Here is a 25512-nt window from a genome sequence, read left to right as displayed (position 1 = left end):
TTCGCGATAGCGCTAGTGTGAAAAAATTTAAACTTATAGTGGCCGTGTAGGGTTTTGAAGTTAGGGGCAAACAAGCTTGTTCTATCAACCATGCTCACATATTATTCCAACATGTTGCAACGAGGTTGATCGTTTAGCAATCGTTAACAATCTTACATCAACAACAGTCCTTCTCAGGATTCTACTAACCTGGACGATCTACTGTACATCTACAATCATGTAATGTTATTGTTGTTAACAATTTAGGCCACTTCCTCATTAACAAGATCTCGTTAACGCATTGTTGAATCAACAATATTCGCATTTGTTTACAAGAATTATCGCGTATAATAACAACTTCAACAACCTTCAGTGATTGGAGTTGATTTTACCTTTACTTTGTGTAAATCAAAGTATAAGAGACATGCATGCAAAATGGCTACCACCGCAGTCCAAGAAAAACACGTGGAACATGGAGCAAACAACCCGATTAATTATGAAAATAAAAACAGTAATGAAGACGATATTAAAAGCGGTATGACTAAAAATTTAAATTAAAGAGATTTTTTTCATCATTACAATAGGCTAAATAAATTAAACGCATTAATTTCACCAGCAGCTCGCCCATTCATAGCACAGCTATTACCTCTTCGTCAATCATCGTGGATTGTGACTTTCTCGAGGTCTTTTTACTTTTACTAGGGTTGAAAACGTTTTGAAAATATCCTTAGACGTGTTAGGAACTTAATATAAACATAGTTGATTAAGTAAATCAATGATTCTACTGTAGGTACTGAGATTGCTATCATCAGAAGCGTGCGGCTCTAGTGTATAAATGGAAGTCAGAATATCTTAAAATAATTGTAATTGAAATTCAAAACGCTTTTTAAACAATCCTATTTGTAAAATTTCTGCTTCAGAGTATTCTTTGAAATTTTTCAACTAACAAAATTATTGTTATTGGAAATCGTGGCCAGAGATTTGCCAGGCGGAAAGCGAATTTTCAATATGAACATAATAGCCCAACATAATACTTTTAAGAAAGCCATCACAATAATCAAATAGAGAAGGATTTATTAATTACGTTTCGTCTTTAACTTAAGACATCTTCAGATTAATTGAATTAATATATATACACGAGGTTTTAAATACAAGCATATAGTATGGGGTGTTAAATTACATGTAGAGGAGTAGGAAGTTTAGATGATGGAATAAGTGAGGATGGCGGTATATTAAAAGAGGGTGAAGGATTGAGTTGCCTTGAGTGTTAAGAGAGGGTTTAAGTTTGGATATAAGAGGCTTTCATGGATCATAAGGTCATAATTGTCGGAGGAGAAGAGAGAATTGAGAAATCATTAAAATCGGCAAGGTGAGATGTATTTTATATGAGAAAGAACTGCAGATGGTGGTGGACATAAGGAAGGCTTCCCTGTTAGAGAGATTCCCAAGTGTTCTGATATTCTGGTGTGTAAATGACGTGGTTTGACCCACATACGATGCAGAGCAGCATCGACACTTAAATGAGTATACAACACCAGATCTCAGGAGCTTGGGAACCCTATCCTTAAAAGGAAAGAAAGAGGAGAGACGCCTGGAAGAACGAAAACAAAGCGAACGCTGATATGAGGAAAGGCAGCATTGCAGAGTCGAGTGATTTGAGTGCGAATCTGAAGACAGTGTAGGCCAGTGAAAGGGAGACAGAAGTACATGATTTTCTTAGGAGCAGTGTGAATAAGATCTTTGGGTTCAAATGTATTGTTGAGGAAGCGGTGAACATGATTGTCAAATATGTATGAAGGGAAGTTGTTTAAGGTGAACAATTTTCTAACGACTTCTAGTTCGGTATGAAAGTGCTCATAGCTGGAGCAGAGGTTGAAAATTCTGTGAAGTAAAGAGGAGATCAAGGAGCGTTTGTATTGAATGGGAATGAAACTATGGAAATTGGTGAAAAGACCAGTGAAAGTGGGTTTACGATACACGGAGGTGGAAAACTTGCCGTTAGAGCGAGTTATTTTTACGTCAAGAAAGGGGAGCGTGTTGTCTTTTTCCAATTCAGATGTAAAGGAGATGTTAGGATGTTGGTGGTTGAGATAGGTAAACGAAAGGTAATTAATAAATCCTTCTCTATATGATTATTGTGATGGCTTTCTTAAAAGTATTATGTTGGGCTATTATGTTCATATTGAAAATATTGTTATTGGATTTTGAATTTAAAATGATGTGCTGAAATGTATTCTGACTTACCCCAGGTCTGCTACTGGATATTATTTGTTTGCACTGTCCTTATTTATGCTGTTAGCACTTTGTATTTACAGGAACAAAAGATGGAAATCCTGGTTGGGCTGATGCCATGGCGAGGATTTTGACCAAACAAATACCTGAAGACAAGGTATACATAAGATTTTTAAATACCCATAAGCAATTTGGTTTTATAAGAGGTATTAAAACTAAGTTGCTTATGGCTATTTAAAAATTTATCTGTTGGGGTGTAATGCTAATATTGAGAACATATATGTTTACTGCCAACAGTAAACATATAAAAATTATTGTGTCTTTTTTTCCTTTTAACTTGCTTTTTAGCCAGTAGTTTTGAGCAAATACAAAAAAGTGGAAACAGAAAGGAAGCAAAAGCAGGAGGAAATTTTAAAGCAAAAGGTACATTTTTGCTTGGTCAGTCCAATAGTTGTCACCAAATAATTTTATCATGTGCATACCATGGACATCAATTCAACATTGATTGAGAGGGAGAATATTCGTATATTCTATTGTGTCAGGTTGACTTTTTTTCGAAAGTGAAGTTCTTTTGAAAAGAAATTAGCCAGGCTTAGCAGAATATGTTTATATCCCCTTAGATATCTGGAGCTACTTTTGTCTTGCAAATGTGTATCTCAGATTTATAATTGGATTATTCAAATATTTGGATTGTAACTGCTGGTGTTTGTAGTCAGCTACCATAATATCACTATTTATCTAAGAAGTAGGCAATAACTCAACAAATATGGTAAATTGGACAATAGTAACTCTCATGTTATCTAAAAACATAAATACAATATAAATGTAAAAATGACAATGGTGGATTTTATTAAAAGTGTTTATGACAGTGAACAGAAAGTTTTTATTCTCAAGCACAGTTTCTGAGAAGCTTTTGCATTTATACATTCAGAATAGCTCTGATAACATTGGAGAAAAATTATTAAATTTGTGATTATTTTCATCATTATATGGAGACAAAATTCTTGATGTTATGAAGCAGAGGCCAAAGCATTGAATGCATTATTAGTGTACACAGGTTCTTGCAGGAACATATTTAATGAGTTGTTGAAATCTTTTTTCAATATATTAAAATTATCTAAATCTAAATTTTACAAAAAATCTTTGAAGACACTATTAATACTTAAGTTTAGTCTTTCATCAACATTTTTATCAATACAGCTCATCACCCAAGAAAAGCATGAGGCAAGGGAGAAGAATCATGTGAAACCGGCACCTAGTAATGATGAGAAGGAAAGAAACTTAAAGAGAATTGCTACTAAGGGAGGTTCGTTTTCTAGTTTATTCAACTAAACTGTTCTTGCAAGCACCTGTCACTTTATTTCAACTTGTCCTGCTAATAATCCTAAATACCCTTCAGTTATAATCTTAGTGAAATGTTAGAGAAAAGATAAGCAGGATCTTCTGACTATCTGGGCTTTAGGTGTTTAAGTACAGCCCAATTTTAATTGCGAATTAAGTTTCAGCAAACGAGTGCAGTTCATCAGCACCTGCACTCCAATTTCACTAATCCTAATGTGTAACGACATCGGCCTACATGTGTTTTGCTGCAAATTTACAGCAAATTAAAACCTTGACACAATGTGATCAAAATATTGAGAGAAGCAATTTTTTGCAGTTGTGAAGTTATTTAATGCTGTCAACAAACACCAGGAGGATCTTGATGTGAAACTTAAATCGGCTCCAACTGAAGCGAAGAAGGTTAAAGGTTGGTTAGCAATTTTCTAACAGCAATAAATGCAATGGCTTTGTGCCTCCTGCCAGGCTGCTATACTTGGGTGTCAAGCTACGTCATAGCCGCAATGTTGGATGATTTTAACAAAGGATTTCCTTATTTACAATGCAAATTTCATCCAACATGGCAAGCAGTCGATTGTTCTTTTACTCCCAAGGGGGGGGGGATTGCAACCCACCTATAGGTAAAATGTTTTTCTTAGTGTATTTACCTCATGATTTAAACCATCTACTGTGGTGACTCTCAGATTACTTCTGATTTGACTCTGAAGACGACTACCGCTAAGGTTGTCAAAATGTCAGTCAACATCAACACCAACAACATTCCTTCTCAGGACTCTTCTAACCTGGACGAGTACATCTATTAACATGTAACGATACTCCCGGATTCAAACCATTTACTTTACTCAGATGATTTAGTTCATAATTTGTGACTCACAGAATAAATCTAGATGGTTGTTATCATGGCCATACGTAAACTTGGACGGTATGTCAAGTCAGTCAACATGATTTCTTTAATAATTTGTGATTGATTAGTTACTTTAAAGTCGGTGCAAGTAAATCAGTAGTTTGTTGTCACGACTGTGCAGTCGAGTAGTTAGTGAAGTGGATTGCGCATGCTCAGATAAGCTTTCTTATTAATTGTGACCCAGTGGGCTAAGTACTCTCAGTGCAGTGCAAGGAGATCCAGTTGATAGGTATGAACTTGAGTATTGGTTGAGTGGACTGTGCTATTATTTGGTCATATGTTATTGCCTGCGTAATGTTGTCTGTCGTCTTCAGTTTGTTTCAACAAATGCATTTTGAAACTCTTTACCTCAATGACCGTTATTGGCCTGACGTCCTTCACTGTGCGTAAAAGCAAACTAGGCAGTACTTAAACATAGATTTTAAACTTTGTACAAAAATGAAATAGCTTTTGTGTGAACCGTTAACAACAAGACCGCAATTGGTTGTTTACGTGGACTATAGCTTGTGAAAGGTTTTATTTAAAAATGTTTTATTTGCCATGAAGTCAATGGATATTTGCCTCATGATAGCTACGTACATGAATCGAAATTAAATGTGTGGAAGTTAATGGAAAAATGAGATAAATTCTTGAAGCATTTTATAGTTGATTTAAATTACAAGTCAAAAACAATGTTTTTTTAACTTTGCATTATCCTTGGATCCCTAGTTTTCTTTATATCTGAGTATTGAATGCAACAAGAGGTTAAAATATTAATTTGAGAACATCACATGTTGTACATGCGTTTGTTCATATTTGTGTAATTGAAAGAAATTATGGAAGTCAGCACGAATGAGTATTCTTAGTTGTGGTTAAGTGATGAAGAAAAGCTGTCTTATTGTGTATATTTTTGTCTATTTAAAGTGATGAAGTCTGTCTCCAAATCAAGTTTTCTGGACATGTTGAAGCATGATTCTAGTGATGTGACTCCATCTCATCAGCAAGTATGTACATATAACTGGCGTGTTCTATAATTTTTTATAAAATTGCTGGTTTCAATTGTTTGTTTTTGATGTACGTACGCGCTGTACTGCAGTTTCATGCACGTTGAAAGATTTTCTTTTGCTACATTTTTTCCCTTAGTGGTGCCCTCATTTATGTCTCATTATGTTTTAGACATGATCTTGTGGAGGCCTTTCAATTACTTGCATGATTCTGAATGTTTTATCTCAGTTAACTTTAATACCCTGTTACGGGTATGATGAGATCGCTAACAACTGCAGCAAAAATAAAATCACGACTTTAATTTAAACTGTCATCATGCAAATGCAGTTCTTAAATATCATTCTTAAATAGTAAAATAGAGACTTTGTCGTGGTGATAAATCTGAAAATCGTTTTAAAGATCGCCAATACCACGGTGAATGGCAAAAGTAATAGATTAATAGTTCTTGAAAAGAACTGTTTTAAGCACAGAACACTAACCCAATAGTTCTAAAACAACTGTTATGAAACTAACAGATACGATGCATTTCGGCTGACTACTCCTCAGGTATCAATGTCTGCTAAAGGAAAATTTAAAATCGACCAATATTTATAATGTCAAAAGTGTGCGTCATCTCCAATAGGGAGACGACGCTCAAAACAGGGATAAATTGAAAACATAATCCTTTTGTCGGCAGAGGACGGGATTGGTTCACTTAATTAAAACAGCCTCCATGACGCGTAACTGAAGAATGAACTTCATTTCTTAATAATCCTAAAACTGTCGTCTGAATAAGAATCAGCACAATGAGAGCTACTAAAGAAATGTTTGCCTATCGCGGAGTCACATGAAGCTAAATTATTTTTCTTACAATCACGTTTTGATTGTTGTCGTAAGGGAACCGTTCTATTTCTGATAACTTAACCATTGAGACGTTCTACCTACATAGCGAGCATCACACTCACATTTGTATTCCTAAACTACATTGCTTAAAAGTTCCGCCGACAATGATTATTTGGGGGTGGGTTGTAGAATAGTTTTTTCGAAAATATAAAGATAACGTTACTCGCGAAAAACAAGTATTCTGTAATATTCTTAGTTTCCTCTCAATATCATTAGAAGCCTTACAAAAATGAGCGGGAAGGCTTTTCGACCATTTAAGTGCCCTGTGTTTATCAAACTTCCGTGTATGGGTAAGGCTTCTAATGATATCTCTACTCTTGTCCTCTGCCGACGAAAAGATTATGTTTTCAATTTATCCCTGTTTTGAGCGTCATCCCCTTTTGGAGATGACGTACAATCTTTCTTGGCATTAAATATCGGTAGACTTTAAATTTTCATTTAGCGGACGTTGACACCGGAGGAGAAGTCTGCCGAAATGCATAGTGTCGTTTAGTTTCATAACAGTTTTTTTAGAACAATTGGGTTAGTGTTCTTTGCTGAACTATTAGTCGGGCAGATAGGTGAGGAAAATTGAGTAAAAACTTACCATACCAAGGGGCAATTTCACTTTACGCTAGAATTTTAGTTCAACACCTTTAAAAACTATCTACAATAAGTCGGCGAGCAAAAATGTTCTTTAGAAGGCCAACTTATAACTTTAACTGAAAGCGTTTGTTTTGTTTTGAGAAGCGCCATCATTTTTGAATAAGTTTGCAGGAAGAAGTGAGACTTTGGTATTTTGATCAGCGGTAGTAGGCATACTTCATATAAACCACCTAGATATTATATGTTTACCGGGCATGTTGTACTGGTTGTATGTTTTAAAAATACGATTTTTAAAGCCACTTGTTTGACTTATCATGTCTAAAAAACGAGAAAAAACATAGTTTGAAGTAGGGGCGGATACAGACCAAACGTTTGCCTGACAAACGACCTCTCGAGCATGTGCAATCCTCGACCTTCGGTCTCGGGCTTGCACTGATCTGCTCTCGAGTTCTCCCAAAGGTCTCCTTAGTTTGCATAAGCCTGTGCAAACACAGTAAATATCTTCTATTTCTTAAATGAAGCACAAATTTAAAGCATAATGGAATTGCCCCTCGATACGGTAAGTTTTTTCTCTTCCATCTGCCTGGCTTTATATTTCGAGGTCATATTTTCACGTCAACCTATAACACAATATAAACAATTAAATATTTCCGTGGAGTAACATTAAATTCCTTTAAATATTTTTTTATAGGAGGAAACTAAAAAAGATGGATTGTCTAGATGGAATATACTTAAAGATGATTTTATGATTGGGGGAACGATGAAAGACTGGGACAAAGACGATATAGAATATGAGGATGAAGTAAACCAACCTGTCGATGACGAGAATGATGAACATATTGACTGAAAGCTCACTAAAATTCACCGACGGAATTTATCAAATAGACTTCACGCATGGCATTGTTGAAATGCTTGTTGAAAGTTCGTGCGGCTTTGACGAATCATGTAATGAAAATGTCAGTGTCGTTGATAGACTCACCCAAGTACCAGCCCTCACTTTTGGCTCACAAAGTAGTCAGCAAAAGAGTTAATCGTTTTTTGTAAGCTTAGAAACTGCATCACTTATCACTAAACAAGTAATGACGTAGTTAAAAAAAGCTTACAGGCACATTCCCCATTTTTATGTAGCTATGTATCATGTTTGTCATATTACACTAAGCTCAAGAGAATTGCCTTGTATTATATGATGTTTTATTAAAGTTTTGCAGCTACAGTAAATATATACTGTCCATTATTGTCACCATGAATGTTTCATTAAGAAAAGGAAAATGTGTGTGTTTACATTGAAGTAATGTGGACTCCTCAAAAGCATACTGTTACATAATAAGTTATTATGTTAAAGTCAGTATTGTGCCGTGTAGTTTTGGAAAATCAAATGCCTTACACTGCCGGAAAACGCTCTTTTTGGGTTATTATTTCAAAGTTATACAACAATCACGCCCATTACAACGTTTTTAAATTTTCATTTTAAATATCATTCAGTCTTGGACTGTTTCGCCCTATGTCTGGGCTCATCAGCATTCTAGGAAACGCATACACACTTAATTCATGTACATAAGTATAAAAATGTGATTCCGACACCTTTTAATGAGCATTCTGGTTTTAACACACCAGATTCTCGCTCGAAAAATGAAGAGCCCGCAGTTAATAATAGACCACCGCAATATTAAAAATGCAAATACTTAATGTTACTGCTTGCTTTTGAGAAGGAAGAAAAGAAATATAAAATTAACACAAATGTCGTAAAACTCTTTTATTTATAGAATGATCTTATTTTGAGTTGTTTGCGGCGAAGGAACGTCACCAGTTGTGCAATGGCTGACGAACCTTGTGCAATACCGCCAACACAGGTTGGGCGCTACAAGCGACGCACATAGACAGATGTTGTGAACCTCTCCCCCAAGGAACGATGGACGTGAAAAGACCGTCAGAAGCGGTAGGAAAAAATTGTGAAACACAAAGAGGACATAGACAACATAGAGGACCTTACTGAGAGCAGCAGCTCAATTCGATGATGGCATTTACACGCCCAACAAGATCGCCGATACAAAGAGAGGGTGATCAGGCAGTACTTCCAATTAAAGCGACCCCCATCACAACCACTAGACAAAACACGACAGATCAGGTGGCAACATCGCTGAGAAAGACAAACGACCCGTCCGTATGTAGATTTGTAATAAGACTATGGACCAACCACTGCGTCTGGAAAACATGAGGTGTAGTGTGCCGTTGCTAAATCCTGATCATGAAACGACGGGGTGCCTTGCAGCGACGAGGGTCGAAGACAGGATATGATGGTCATCTGTCGTTGCGGCAACGAATAAATTGGCAGGGCATGACCCCCAGGACGGCAGTGAAGACGATGGGCATCTTGTTTGACAAACGAAAGCCAAAAAGCAGTGAGCTAATTGTAAGATGCAAGGACAAACGATAGTCTTGCATCAATGGCGGAAACCAGTCCTACAGTTCAGCACCAAATAAACGGTCTGAAATTTTTAAATATTTCTTAGCTAAATCAACCACCTGCAAACTTCCCACCTAAGGATTATCTTCTCTTCGATGACTGCAGATAGCTCCTGAAAAACGGTTTTAGCATTGCTTAAAGCCACTGGTTTTGTCATGCGGTCTTCGCAGATTTCCCTATAACACGATCTGTGGTAAAATTACTCCTTTGCTAAAATCGTTGCCATTCTGAATTCTCAACCTGTTTGCAAATGTGTAAAATGTAATGATAGAGCAGCATTGTGCAAAGATCGTGCACCATTCTCAGTCTAACATTTTTCAATTGCTCATAACCACTTCCACCTTTTGCTATTTTTTTCCTTCCACCTCCACAACACTCCTGATTTGCCAATATCTTACCTATACATATGTTAACATAAGTAACTCAATGAACTGTAAGTGTTAATTATAATTAGCATCTTACTTATACATTGGCACGTTATACCTCTTCGATCTGTTTTTCTTAATGACTTTCGCTGTCGCTCACGTATAGGCTTTTTGATTTTTAACTTGCTGTGAGCATATTTTTTATAACATTTTCGATGATACCAGTACTCTGGCGAGGAAAGATCTTTCCCAAAAGAATCGATTATGGCAATAACTTTCTTATCGTCACGTTTCTTTGCAGCTTTGTAAATAGATTTTTTGGACGTTTCAAAGAACCCAATAATCGATTCACGCGGACTCTTTTCACTGCACTGAAGAATGCACCCGATAAATGTTTCATTTGATGTAGAGTTTTTTTTGTGCTTTTGTCGGCGAAGTACTCACATCAACTTCAAACTGTGTGTTTTTGTTTTTCTAGACATGATTAATCAGACAAGGGGCTTTAAAAATCGTATTTTTAAAGCATGCAAAGCATGAATTACAATGCTATATTCATGATAATAGACATAGTTTAGTCTCAAACGTTTTGTTCAATCATTTACAGTTTTTCTTTTGCCTGAACTTAAAATATAGATGTAACAACTAAAAAGATACAAGTCAAGTGGAGCCTTCGTACTTTAAGTAAGGAATTTTATTACGTACAATATTAGCATCTTGGTATCATGAAGAAGTTAGAAGGTTTTTTTGGTGTAAATCAACATGTAACAATTTTTAACTATGGTTCTATAATATCGCGCGTACTGTCTTCTTGTAACTGTTAATTGGGTTCAGAGTTAAATATCCATGTTCGAGGACTTTTTGATCAAACCAGCTGAAACCTGTGGAAATATAATAAACTATGAAAAGGGGAAAGCTGTGAGATAAAATTTCATTTGCTTTCATCACAGAATTTGATCATTATATTTTATTTTTCTTAACCTTGGAACCTAACCCTAACCATTTCCCTAACCCTAACCCTAACCATTTCCCCAACCCCAACCCTCACCATTTTGGTGATTTTGAATTTTATAAAGTTTTCTTTTGCATCTGGTGTGTGTCACCCTTTGTTTGAAAAGTAGGAAGTTTCCTGAAAAACAAATACGACTAACCTGTTCACGCTTTTTCATAAAACTCAAACCCAACAATAATACAACAAATGTTACCAAAATAAAAACTGCATAGATTAAAATCATAATCATCATAAGCTCCTCTAAAAGAAAGAATCATAATATTCAGTACTACTGAATGCTATTGAAAACAACACTATACATTTATAAAGTTTATAATGTTTATGTATGTAACAGGAGTTTCGTTTTTTGTTTTACTTAACCCATATAAACGTAGAACAAACTGGATACATAGATTTAATGACATGTAAAAGCCAAATATTAATAGCAACTATGATATAAATTTTGCTTTCGCTGTATGTTTGGTGTTTGCATCTTTGCCCTGCAACGTAGGCTATTGGGTCATTTGTTTCCTTATTTCCAGAATGGTAAACACCTTCGGCTTTTATTACGAAGTTCCGTATTAAATTCAATTTAATTTTAAGTTAACATTTAAGAGTTAATATGACTTTATCAGGACAGACGATGAACCAATTAGCAACTGCTGCTCAAAAAATATTCATTTACTTTGAAGGATGTAGTCATAGCCCAATTTTGTAAAGCTTTTCCATTTTATTGCATTGTTGACAAACTGCACAACAGCAAGCATCAACGATGTTAAGCACGATCCAATTGTAACAGTTATCTATAATTGCAGAAAAATTCGATTTTATCCAAATGTTTACTTTCATAGGCATTTCCACCATTGTTTTGTCGCAATATTTTCTACCTGGCTATTGAAGAAACTTTGTGTCTGGCTGGTGAACATGGAACAAAATGGTGATCAAAGAAAAGTATAAGTAGCTAAATACGCCGAATGGATTCATATAACATTTACTATAACCTTTTGCCTTCCATTACTTGGCTACGGCCGAGATATTGATTTAGACGAGGGACTAACATTGTTACCCAAAATCAATCTAAAATTAATCAGAATCTTAGTAAACGCCCAAGTTTGCTTACGTAGCAAATTGTAAAGCTTTTGTGTGCCCACACAAAATTCCGGTATATAGTCAGGGAGCAAATGTAGTCCCGTAGGAAATCGATGCTTAAAGCAAGCCGCTTGACATTTTGGATTTAAGAGACCTCAAACAGCAAGAAAATACATGTTGCCAAGTTTGCAACTTGCACCCTTAATAAGCTAGACTAACCTAGAGAAACTCCATATGGAAACGAGGCTGTAGCAAAAAATCTTATTAGCTTTGTTGTTTTTACATAAAATCTCGAGAAAAAAGTGTCACAATAATCAAGTTACAGTCTATCATTATAACATTAGTAACTTAAAATACTTCCAAACTTGTAATTATAATTTTCTTTTTTTAGTTATTGTAACACTGTCACTATCCATATGTAAAATCATTGATAAAAAGTTATAACTCACTTATTCACAAACACAATAGCAATAGCAATGTTTGCCTTGAACATGGCAGCAACGATACATTTTAGAAGGATAAATTTCAGTCAATTGTCGTTGTCCACCCAAAAGAAGTCGGCTGTCCTGAAGAATGTTCTCACATTCGCTACAACCACATAATTCAGTACAGCTTAAACTTCTTTGAGATCCTTCTTTTGGTAGATTGTCATTGCAGTTCCGTGAAGAGTTCTTTTATCATGAGGAGTATCTTCTGAAAAATCTACGTTGTCTATTGCAAAGAATACATGTCGTCTGATTACTGTATCTGGGGATATAGACTCCAGCATTCTCTGAATGACGTGTTTTTCGATGCAGGCTTCTTCTCTGAGAAGTTTGTTGTATTCCACTGACAGTCCGAAGCCATGTAAGAAATTCATAATCTAAAATTAAATGGAATATTTATGATTTTAGAGAGTGAACTACAGAAGCATTTGGTATTAGATCCTAACATTGGAAGTAACAGCACAATTTCTATCTCTTTGCTCCTTGTTAAATGATGTATAGTCAATCTATCAGTAAATTGTTGAGGTATTTCTTTAGCAAAGATTAGAGCTTTAGATTCTGTGTTTTTTGCTTGTCTTTCGGTCAGGGTCGTTGAAATTGTGCTTTGCACTAAGCTAATTATGCGCTTGTGCACTTCGGTAGACTTGTTTCCTAAAAACAGAAAACCTGTTACATGTTAGCTTGAAAATAATTATAAATTTCTGATCAAGGGAAAGCTGCCTCGCTATAAATAGAAAAGAAACTTCAAAAACAACGTTTTAAAGCAATGGCACGGGTATGTGCTTCCCAGTTTCCTACTATATTTTCAAGTAGCTTCATCCTTAAAAACATTTATGAGGTAAACGAGTCTACCTGTAATATGGAAATTCTTTGGACCTTTAATAAACCATTTGGAAAAGTATTATAGAGTTCTTTGGGAAGATGCATATCATTCACGTCATAAATTAACCTCAAAATTTCCATTTCTCTGATTTGTTGATGCATTTTCTAAGAATCAATGCAGCATGATAAATGGTCTTCATTCATTCTCTTTGATAAATACGTGTTCTGATGATTCAAGCACTGATTCGTCTCCAGTTCTTTTGAATGTTAAAATCCAGGTTTATTCATATATTTAGGTCTATGAAATTCTACATCTGGGATTTCTGTCAATACCAGTTGCTTTAACATTTTCCTGCTGCACGCTGGGCTGGGCATTCCATTTTCACGTAAAATGTTTGTATACAAAGCCTTTACGTTTGCGATACTTAGAAGTTTTCTTTGGGTTGATTCCGTTATATCAATAAATTCCATTTTTGCTGCTGTATTGGAGTTGTCACGATTAGATATGAACTTTGATTGGCGTAACACACTTGTGACGTTATTTACATAACATTTACTGTGATATTTAATATCTATCGCATGCACATCACTGCTATCAATGGCTGTTGACAACTTGATTCGTAATCTTTCATTACTCGAAATGTCAATCACCTCTTTTATAGACTTCCCTGCAGATGTAATGCTCACTGAATGTAAGGTTTCTTAATAACTTGCTGCTTTGTTGCAGAAAAAAACATACATCTTTGTTATGGGGTGATGTTTGGGATCGAGTCAAGTTGTTTGCTTCAACCTTTCGTTTAGGAGTTATATTTTATTCTGATTCACTTTTATACCTTGCCTGAATCCTTTTCAACTTTCCAACATGAACAAGATCTTGGTAACATTTTCAAAGCCAAGTAGTTTTATTTGATGCTAGATAGTGAGGAGTCGTGTGTTACAACATATTCCAAACGTCAGAGTACTAACAAACTCTATACTTAATTGTTTGTTCCAAAAAGGTCAAAAGCTTTCGTGTGAAACTGGATTTTGAACTAAATCAACTCCAGTTTCTTTTTGGCACAGAAGACAAATCTTGAGTTTTAACTTTTTCTCTTGCGTACTTGTCTTATTATGTAAAAAAAAAGTTACTTATTCTTTTGCAGAGATTTAGAAAAAATATTGCGAAGTAATTGTTAGACTTCTATTACTTAATCTTATATCAGTTGATTTGGACGCATAAATAATTCTTTAAAGTCACACAGACTTTTTGAGGCAGCTTCAATTAGGGTGCAGGTTAAATTATTGACAACATGTATTTTCTTTTTATTTTAGACCTATTAAATGCATCCAGGTTAATAGTTTGCTTTAAGCATCGATTTCTTACGGGAACAAATTTTTTTACATTTGCTCCTTGACTAATATAACTGTTTTAGTGTGGTTCCTAAAACTTGATTTAAGATCACTTTTACCTAAAATGTTAAGATCCAGGGGCGGACCCAGGATTTTTTTTGTTAGTGAAAATGGCCAGAAGCGTTCGCTGCCTAGGAGGCATCCGGGGGCATGCACTGCCCCTGAAAAGAGTTTTCAAAAACTAGCTTATGACTATGGAACTTAAGCCGTTTCGCTCAATGTCAGAGCTCATCAGCATACCTAGGATGCATTTGATGAATGCACTTTATATTCACTGTAGCATCCGACATTGACAGCCATGTCTTTGCAAACCCAACCTTAACAAATTCTTCGTGATGAGCCACGATAATAAGCAGTTGTGAGCATGCTTCCTATTACTGAAGACACACCATCAAAACACAAAACATGCTTAAGTCCATGACAAACGTGGAATGTAGTACACAGATCTTGCAACAATAGAAGAAAAAACAACCTACATCTTTAAACAAAACAAAGTATAGATTTTCGAGTACAATCGTTCATATGAAATAAGCTTCGAGTAAAATAGTAAACGCTTATGCTGGTTGAAGCATGTGAGGTAGTAATTTCTTTTCAAGCAAGATGTATATTTATAGAAGTGAGAACTGTCGATATAAGTTAATGTTTTATGTAATGGAATGAAATGGAGTGAAATAAAAACGGTTTTCTCTTTCAGCTAAAATCCAATTCAATCTTCCTCTTATCCTTTGCAAACAAATCAATAACTTTTCGAGTATCCAACTCTATGTCATTGTGAATGTAAAGCAACGCCAAACCATTTAAACGAGTCTCAACCATCGTACTTCGACTATACTCTTTAAGTCTCCTTAAAGCTGAAAACGGTCTCTCACACTTACAAGAGGTTACGAGAATTATTTCTAAAATTCTTAACAAAACTTTGATATTCTCAAACCCTAGAAAGTTAATGGCTTTTAGGGCTTAACTAATATTATCAGGAAGACTATCTTGCTCCTTAGATTTCCAATATGTTTCCCACAGTTCAAACTCACCATCCAAAGCAATAGGATTTGAAAGATCATCAGTAAGCATGGTAGCAAATAAAGTGAACTTATCCTGCCAGCGTGCGGACCCAGACTTGGAATGAGAGAGAAAAGAAATTAATTTGAATGGAATTAGATATAAACCATAGTAAACATTAGTAGAAGATTCTTTAAATCTTCTGGCTAACTCAAATTTAAATGATCGACTACAGGAATCGTGATAGATCTCTTATAGTAATCTGAAGTGCAGTCAGCAATGATGTTGCTGCGATTTATCTGACGATGACAAGTACGAGGTTTACCTTCTTCAACATTGACCTTCGCTGCTAAGTCTAAAGCAATATTATACCATCTAGTATGATAAAGACATCATCAACACACAATCCATACATGCAACAACATGTTTGCAAACCTTATTGCAATTAAATCCAAATTGTTGTCCTTGGCAGCAACAGAGATGAAATTGTCCACGTTGATGTTACGATAGATATCCACCCCGATACGTTGCGCTAAGTTCTTCTCCGTGTAAATTTTGCGAGATCGCAAAGACGATAATAATTCCTCGTAAATCGACACCAAAGTTTCTACATCTTTGCTAGATAAAGCGCTGCTAACACGATGTTGAAATAACGCCATCCTCAATTAATGTCTAGATCTAGCTACAAAAAATTCGACTGATCGACGTACAAGTGCATGAGGATTTTTTGTTCTGCTGGATTTCCACATAAAACTGCGCCGAATTTTGGTAAAAACGAAGGCTCAACAACATGCAAAATGACGTATGTCATGATTTTGACCAATCAGATGTTAAGTTTAAGCTTACCCATACCTTAACTTAGTCAAAACTTGCAGGCAAAGACGTAGTTAATTAATGATTCATCATTCATATTATAAATAGAATATTATATCTTCGGCTTTCGGCTTAACGATCATACTTCATGTAATTTACTTATAGTAATATCAGTATGGCAGAGACAAGCAATATGTACGATAAATATAACACGCTTCGAACTTATTAGATTTGTCTAACAAATTAAATTTAGAAGTTGCAGGTCGTGATGGATCTATGAAAAAGGAAAGTAAATTTACTATTACATGAATTTTTCAACCACGTCATGCGACGTATTTGACGTAGTCTGGATCCGCCCCTGTTAGGATGACATACGCATTTTACGACAAAGGTGCGTTTTATTTTGGATTTCTAGTTTGATGGATCTAAATTTTCAGTTTTATCTTGTAGTGTGCTCGATTTTGGTCGAAAAACATCTAGCTGGATTCTTGAATGCGCTTCATGAAAAGAGTTTTTAAAACAAAGGTTGCTTTATATTTTTACATGAAAGATATCCTATGGCAGTTGTTGTTTTGGATAGTTATAATCATAATTGCAGCATGTTTTCATTTGAAACGTCATATTTTATTAGCATATACCGACATATATACATACCAAATGTTCCCTTTCTTCGTATCCATTCAACATGCACAGCAACCCAGGCCAAACAAACTGTAAATATAAAAGTTTGGATCAACGCATCAATTTCATGTTGATCATAAATATGAAAATTTAATATGTTTTGCTTTACTTCAATGATAAATGGTTTCGTTCAAGTCGCAAGTAATTAAAGTCTTAGATGCAAACTAATGCTATGTATATATATTTGTTACACTAAAGCTATTTCTTTTTCATTTATGTGACTTCTTGAGAATTATTATACGTTTACCCTCAAAGTATAATTTCAATTACGGCTACAGGAGCAAGAAGTGCTTACTGTAGTATAGGCTGCATTACTATATTGAAAATTCTTTGAACATGTACAATCCCCTTAGGGGAACGTATATCACACGGACTACACTTTCTTGTGAAATTTTTCCGCCATAAGATCCTTTGTTATTAATTTAAAAGAAATGTCATTGTTCTATCATTTTCTTATCTTAAATATCAGAAGTACTTATAAATCATATTTATGAATTACAACGTGCGATCATAAATTTTCATGTTCACTATTGTTTGAAAAGTCAGGTAAATGCTCGTTTAATAATAACAGTTTGAAGGAATGTTCAATGCATATATATCTTTAAACAGTCTTCTCTTACAATTGATGAAACATAAAAACTTACGAAAACAGTTCGAAAGCCAAAAGCCTCATCATAGAACGCGTTTGATTGTAGTGCAATAACACCGCACAATGCTGAAGCTAGAAATAAGATCAACATCATGTAGCCACTTGCAAACATCAGTCGTCTTTGCAACAGAAGAGCGACCATTGTACAGTATTCTTTAATTGTTATAGTAATAATACAATAAGAAATAATACAGACAGAGCTTGTAACAAAGCTGTTAAAAATATTTATTGCGATCTTACTTATGAGCATGTATATTGTCTCTCTGTAATTGCGGTATTCATATAATCTTTCGTCATTCGTGTTTTGCTAACTTAACAAAGACACTCTTTATATATCTTTTCTATATTGTCTTAGAAACCAGAAACTATAGAGAGGCTAACTTCATTCATATATACTTTATAATTTAAACAATTTGCGTCCAAGCCACTACTGGCATTTATACATAGATATTTTCAAGATAACATCAACTCTTTCTGAAAAATATGTGAATATTTCGCAATCGGAAATCGTGAAACGAATATTCAAGAAATCTTACAATATTTAAATAATAAAGATTCTTTGAAAGACTTTACTTTATATTTATATTTTTTTTCATTGGATGAATCAACGTTTTTATATACCGGATTTACTAGTTGCTAAGGTTTTGCCAGCATAAGCATAGGACTTGATTGCATATTCTTTGCCTCAAAATCTCCCTATAATGGTGAGAAGACGCTTTGCACTGATTGTTTGATTTGAAATATATTAGAGAAAAACATGGAATGCATTGATGGAGAAATGAGTTGACCAATGATTAGTGCGATCAAGATTTATGATTCGCACTCAGCAAGTGAGAGCGTGTGTGTGTGTAGGCTTTTTGAAAACGGGATACAGTCTTAAGTCTTCAATTGTCCACGCTCTTAACAAAATATCGAGAATTCGCATGCATTACTTTTTAATTACTAAGCTGATGTAGTGTTACAACTTAGCTATACTCAATAATTAATATTGCATACAAAAAGACCAAAACTAGGTAATGAGATTACATGTACTATAGCTATCATCAAATTAAAACGAAACACATAATAAAATATAGCTACCGTTAAAACAAATGAATGAATGAATCAAACGAACATTTCGTACGCTAACTAATTTAAAAGTAGCTACTTCTCGGTAACACTATTTTAGCTAACTGCATATATTTTAACAGCCTTTTAATGTACCAATGGGCCGTGGAATCGATATGAGTTTGTCTCTCATAAATATGCATTTATACATCGTCCTCACGATTGGAGCTCTGCCTTGCATGCTCATTGACTTCATCGACTGCATTTTTTAGTCGTCTTTCTAAATGATGTAGAGCTTTCTTCAAACGCCTGTGTTTGAGCTTCAGATGCTCCAGATCATTTCGAAATGTAAAGACTCGACTGGGTAGACAAGACAACCACGCATAGCCGGAGGCGACACATACTGTTGCAAAACTAACACCTTTCAGGCCAGAGCCAATTGCCAGTTTTCTCAGCAAGCTTAAACCAGTGGATGGAATAGAATTTGCTAAGCTATCAACTGATGGTGAAGAATAGGTAATTTTATAGGCAGTGTAACAGGTTGCACCCCAACCAAGAAAACGGAGAACACGAGAAAAGTTTTTCAATACGCTCGTGATTTTTATTAGTTCTTCGATTGTCTCGTCTGCATCGGATAAAAAATCCTTACAGGACTCAATGATCATGTTTGCTTGACGAACGATTCTATTAAATTCAATCTCAATCGCTTTTCTACGGTAGTCAGAAGTTTCGCTGGTGATTTTTTCCATAAGATCACAAGCTTTTTCTACCAGTATAAACAAATTTTTTTTCCGAACTTCAAATTCTTTAAGGCATTCTTTGATATGCTCTTGCTTGGCTTTGTAAGCGTTTTCTGGCAGGTCTAGGACTTTGCAGGCTAGTTCAAGCAATCCCACAAGGGTGGTGTGAGAGCCAAGAGCTAAAAAAAGAACAGAATGTTCATTTTGTTAATGTTAAGCATCTGTGCATACATGGCGCTTAAAATACTTTTGAAGGAACTTTGAGAGAAATAATGCTTGTCAAAATTGATATCAGTTTGTCTCTTATTAATATGCATCTATACATCGTCCTCAAGACGGAGCTCACGAATGGATACATCGTCCTGACGATTAGAGAATTTATGCACGGAAGTTGTGATAATTAAAACTCCAGAAATTCTTATTTGCATTCACAACTTAGGGGGCGTGAAGGACACGATGACCTAGAACCCAGTCTACTACATACGTGTCTATGTCGAAATTCTAAAGTAATAAGTGAGGCTTACCACCATCTTGAAAAGTAACAAAACTGATACGACGTACGACTTATGTTTCATTTTTGAAATAGCTGATAGGATTGGCACTTTCTTTTAACTTATTATTGAGATTTTTGTCATTATTCAAAATGGCGTTCGTGCCTCATATAGAAACAATCAGGGGCGGATCTAGAGTATGTCAAATCCGTCGCGCGACTGATGTTTGAAACTCAAAAATTGCCTATTCATATTAGTTAAAAATTCATTAATTATTCTTACTTTATTATCGCATTTACTTCGTGATAAAAATCCAGCTTTATTTATTATTGAAAAGTAATGACTAATCCAATGAATATCTCCTTGGTAACCAGATCAGTTGAATTTTAATTGACCTGGAATAACCGACTGATAAGCGGGGTGGCTTGACTGGTTCGACTTATAAAGGAGTCTATGAACGCGAGAAACGCTATTTTATTGGTCAATGGCCAGATCAGTGGACAGTCTGGAATAATCTCGACCGATAATAGGGGTGGCCGGACCTATAAGGGAGTCCACTTGCTATCGTGTAATTGGTTCGTTTAAATTTTTGTCTTACTGTTTTGGGTTTGACCAATTTCGACTTATAGCCAACTGAACTAACATAGTCAAGCTCACTGTCTGAATTGAATGTTAATGTATGGATGAATTGTAAATGCTTGGCAAAGACGATCTCGCGAGCGACATTTCAGTCATTGATGTTCAAAAGCAAGCCAACATTGTTTTGAGTTTTATCAGCAGAAATTTACATCCAAAATCGTAAGTAAAGGACAAGTGAAGTGTATACATGAATGTAATATATCAAAGTCAATTTATGCGAGTGTGTGATGCGATTTATGTTAATATGGCGTATGGTAAACAGATTGATGCTTCTAAAATTGTTGTTGCCGAAGGACTTTTAGCTATGATTTCTTTAGTGCTTAGGGAATCGTGACCGTATATGGCAGCGAAATCCTACATTCCTGCAAATATATTTCAATGGACAAAAAATCTGTAGCCATAAGGCGCCATACTGTTATTTACTTTATCATAAACAAATGTTTGGGGCTTTTCAGTTTATGATCATTGATCATTCAATCATTAGACAGTTATACCACGTATTGTTTAAGATTTGAGAAAACTAACATTGATTACATGAGAAGCTGTTTACTATAACCTGTGATTTTGAGTCTTCTGATCCATGAAGCTTTTTATTTTGACAATTTGACTGGAATGGTATTAAACCTTAGTATTTCAGATACATGAAATGTTGTCCCATGTCACATATTGTCCCCTTTTCTAACTGAACACCTCATGTAGAGATGTAAAGTTGTGTTAATCTACGGCTCATACCAGATTGTTTGCCATAAATTCCAAAGGGCTATTGATGTATGAAAAGCATTTTCTATAAAGTAAAATGTCTTCTTATGTATGGAGATAAACCTTGAAATTTGGCAAAACAGCAAAGTATTTTTCATGATCACTAGGTAATTTTTCTGATGATCATTATAATTTCCAAACTAAATTATTTCAGATTTACATTTAAACGAGCTTTGATCATATGAAATGATATTTATCATAACCAGTAAGCATGACACATGAACCAATTTTAACATTCATGTAATTATATAATTAAAGACATGTTGGATACATTCTGTTTGTAATTGATAATACAATGCTACTAGTGATTGCTATATAGCACACCTTGAAGAAGATAATAGTCAAGTGAAATGCCTAATAAACATTTATGGCATTCAGCTGTCCTTATCTGCAAATTTTCACTCTGATAATTTTTGCTTAAGCTTTGGCAGAAAAAAATTTTGAGTTTTTCCTCAAAAGGTGAATTTGCTAATACTGATGTGGAGATGGGTAAAGGGTTACAATAAACTTGCATGGTTTGAAGTCTGAGCTTTTCTATATCTATGAACTGTCACTTGTAGTACCAAATTTCTAACTTAACTCATTACATAGAGGTTAGAATGGGGGTCTCTAGGGGGGTCTATGCCTGACAACTTGGTAGAAATTTTTAAAGGCTATATCTGTTTTTGAATATAGCATTATTGTAAAATAAATTTTACGTTCCTAGACATGCTAATGAGCCATATATTTGGCATTATAATGAGCCTAAATATTTGGCAAAACATTCAAGTATTGTTCACTTCATTGTTTTTTTTTTGAAAAAAAACGTAACCAAAATGTGTTGTATTTACGCAAAAACGATGCCCACAAAATACATTTTGTAATGCTCTGAAACGCTGAAAATGGCATTTTTAAGGCTCTGAAATTCAAAATTTCTCAGGAGAGATAGCCTCAGACCCCCCAGGTGCAGAGCGCCTCCGATGTTTTATGACTGATGTTTGAAAAATCCTAGATCCGCCCCTGGAAACAATAGTTGTAAATACAAAGGATATTGGATTATAAATCATTAGAAGGACATAAAACAACTTGATGATGTTTCAGTCTAAAAATGGTCAGCCCGCACAACGTGTGGAAAAAATCATTTATCGCATTTCCTATGTGTTAGCTTTTATGTATGTTCATAAAAGAATGGTCAAGAATGGTATCAAGAATGGTATCAAGAATGGTATCAAGAATGGTATCAAGAATGGTCATTGAGTTAGTTAAAGTTCACAGTTCATACCACTGTTCATACACGAGGAAAAGGAAATAACATAGATCACGCGAGATTATGACATTATTAAATATATCATCATAACATATTCTAACATTATGCTTTATCATTTGTTGAAGTATTTTATCACAAGCATCGGAGTGAATTTACAATGCAACATCCCATTACAACAACAGTATGAATTTTCAAAGTATTCACGAAGTATTCAATACGCGAGATTGTAAGTGAAACAATAAATTTTGTCTCTTGTACAGATAAAATACAAATACATCCAATTATATAACAACGATACAATCAGCATGCTATCTTTAAGGCATTACTCCAGACTATATATGTTCGTGAGAAGATGCCTTGGCGTATCATGTTAAATTTCTTCTGCTATTATATCGTGTGGAATATTATGTTGTCGTCTTCAGGAAAGGGTCACCAGCTTTTTTAAATAAATACGATATTTTAAAACACGAACAAGGTCAATAATATGAACAATATTAAGACCTGGTATGTACAGTACCGACCTCGAGTAACATAACTTGACTCGCGAGTATCGAATGGCGAGTGGGCGAGTGACTTGCGATGCAGTTACGGAGAAAGAAATTTTTCCGAGTTATTTCGATTTACTCGCAAACAGCGAAATATTTTGGGTGTAGATAAAAAGCGGGCGCGGACGACGGACGCGGACGGCGGACGCAGATGTAAGACGAACGCCTGTTTGTACGAGCTTTATCTTTCAGGATATATTTTTTGACCTCATCATTTAAAGCAATTAAACATGCATATTTCAATTTTCAGTCAGTCATATAGAGTGTAACGCAATGAAACCTCATTGTATTTTTTTCGTGTTTTGTCAATGGCATTTTACTCATGTTGGCCTTACGTGCGTGAGCGTGTTCATATTTATTGCACTGATAATGATTTCCGTCAACTTGTCATTTGAAAAAGCAGTACGTATATTGCAGTTTTCAACTTGAACTTCCTTTTGAAAGCTGAGGTTAGAAGCAGTTGCAAGTTAGTCAGTGCGTCAGTTACAGCTTGAAAGTTTACTTTAATCACATCGATTGTACATCATGTCCAAACGTTTGTACTCGGACATTGTAAAAATTGGTTATGAATCGACTGATTCCAGCGAAGATGAAATAGGATGTCGTGCATAACATAACAGGTCAATTAGTACGTGAGGTTTCATTGCGTTACACTCTATATGACTGACTGAAAATTGAAATATGCATGTTTAATTGCTTTAAATAATGAGGTCAAAAAATATATCCTGAAAGATAAAGCTCGTACAAACAGACGTTCGTCTTACATCTGCGTCCGCCGTCCGCGTCCGTCGTCTGCGCCCGCTTTTTATCTACACCCAAATATTTTATCCACTCGCAAACCTCTCACACGCAACTGCATCGCGAGTCACTCGCCCACTCGCCATTCGATACTCGCGAGTCAAGTTATGTTACTCGAGGTCGGTACTGTAAGTTGGGAAAATATAGAAACCGGCTAACGATGCGCGGGGTTAAAAAACTGAAAATCGCTAATTCGTCGAAATTGTTCGTATATGTATGGTGAACGTACTTGGTGTTAGTCAATCCTTAGTTGACTTGCAAGTTGCAATTATTTCCGCCATGTTATAGTGGTTTCATACGATCATACAAGTGAATATTTTGTCAATGTAATTTGTGTTGTGGGCACATATCTCAGTCAAATATTATCAACAGTTTAACGCACCTACAATGTGATACAACCCTCTTAACACATTTTCCTTCTTTTCGAATTGACCGTCGTTCTCTACATTGCCGTCTGGATAATCTAGTTGATCTTGTGTATTAGTCTTGTCGACATTCGCATGCTTCTTGCGATTATCTTTCACTTTAGCGTTCGCAGCTGAAGCTTCCAACCAATCTAGAACAATGCCCACTGTAGAGAAAACTTTCTGAATAAAACCTGAGAAGCGTTCTTGGAAGTTTCTAAGTTCTTCCGTTTGAGGTAAGTCGTAATCATCTTTTAAAGCTTGGCCCATTTGTTTCAGCAATTCGCCGACTTCTTTTATGAACTTTTCATTTGCAATTGCAGTCCCAAAATTTTTAGTTTCCTCTATGCCAAGAGGCAGACTCATTATAGCGACTTTATCGCTCGCATCCCTGTCAATGTGAACGTTGTCTGTGTTCTCACTGTTTAGGTTTCTCGCAGCCATAGTTAGGTGCCGATTCTTTAAAAAACAGATTAATTTTCTTGTAAGATTTGTTATGAATGTAGATTTAGAAACGCATACAAAAGAGATTACGAATATTCGGAATCAGTACTGTGTTTTCTACAAATCAAACAAGATAGAATTACACAATATGGCGACGGGTTTGTTTATGTTTATAGCTACGTACGTCACTTCCTTCTATAATGCTAATTCACACGAAGAAAAGAAACACTTCTAAATTATATTAAAATATATTTTTGTCATATTATAGAAGTTCTAGCCTTTACTAAACATTTCCAACACGTTTGTTTTTACATTTCATACTTTCGTACTAAGCTATTTACTAGTTACGAAGGGGAAAGCCGATCAGTGAAAAGGGGAATATCTCATCTCTATCAATAGACAACTTGCTTTATTACGTAATATTGTAGTCACGCACATGAAAACATTGCAATACGGGCACCAAGCGAATGAGAGTTTATGGCTGTTCTTAGTCAAGTTTTTGAGTCAAGAAATACGACTGAAGGCCCTAGTTCTTTTGAGAACACTTCCCCAGGTCTTTAGGAAACTTCTAGCTCAAAAAGTTACGGCGAATCTACGCCAGACAATTCGATATTCGATATTTAAATCGATTGCCAACTATTGTTCCGAAAGCCACAAAACCTTCTCAAGCTCAACCTCGTCCAACTGAAAAAGCACGAATTAGTACCCCCTTTCCTGGAACTACGAAAGGCTTGATACCAAGCAGATTGTTTTC

At 35.3% G+C, this 25512-nt stretch overlaps 2 protein-coding genes across 8 annotated transcripts; one reads left to right on the top strand and one right to left on the bottom strand.

Annotated features, from left to right (window-relative positions):
• Positions 1-404: 404 nt before the first annotated feature.
• LOC124455923 (RRP15-like protein) lies at positions 405-11831 on the top strand. 2 transcript variants are annotated; one of them, XM_047006536.1, is made up of 7 exons: positions 405-514; positions 2295-2368; positions 2560-2634; positions 3412-3517; positions 3869-3958; positions 5357-5436; positions 11573-11831. In XM_047006536.1, exons 1-7 carry the CDS (start codon positions 415-417, stop codon positions 11660-11662), a joined length of 615 nt encoding a protein of 204 aa, XP_046862492.1. In that variant the 5' UTR covers positions 405-414; the 3' UTR covers positions 11663-11831. The 2 variants fall into 2 exon arrangements, with proteins under 2 accessions (XP_046862492.1, XP_046862491.1); XM_047006535.1 differs by lacking the exon at positions 11573-11831 and adding an exon at positions 7596-8122.
• LOC124455921 lies at positions 10204-24913 on the bottom strand. Of its 6 annotated transcripts, XR_006952045.1 has the most exons (5): positions 24293-24913; positions 16970-17026; positions 11407-11524; positions 10882-10982; positions 10204-10611 (listed from the first exon to the last, which is right to left on the bottom strand). XR_006952045.1 is itself a non-coding variant. In XM_047006532.1 (3 exons), exons 1-3 carry the CDS (start codon positions 24756-24758, stop codon positions 11421-11423), a joined length of 627 nt encoding a protein of 208 aa, XP_046862488.1. In that variant the 5' UTR covers positions 24759-24913; the 3' UTR covers positions 10984-11420. The 6 variants fall into 6 exon arrangements, 3 of the variants coding, with proteins under 3 accessions (XP_046862488.1, XP_046862487.1, XP_046862486.1); XR_006952046.1 differs by lacking the exons at positions 16970-17026; positions 24293-24913 and adding an exon at positions 12260-12345; XR_006952047.1 differs by lacking the exons at positions 11407-11524; positions 16970-17026; positions 24293-24913 and adding an exon at positions 12260-12341.
• Positions 24914-25512: the final 599 nt, after the last annotated feature.

The sequence above is a fragment of the Xenia sp. Carnegie-2017 genome, unplaced genomic scaffold (genome assembly GCF_021976095.1).
Source record: "Xenia sp. Carnegie-2017 unplaced genomic scaffold, XeniaSp_v1 HiC_scaffold_4, whole genome shotgun sequence".
NCBI lineage: Eukaryota > Metazoa > Cnidaria > Anthozoa > Malacalcyonacea > Xeniidae > Xenia > Xenia sp. Carnegie-2017.
The sequence above is the reverse complement of the archived record's forward strand: the minus strand, read 5'-3'. Positions and strand labels throughout refer to the sequence as shown.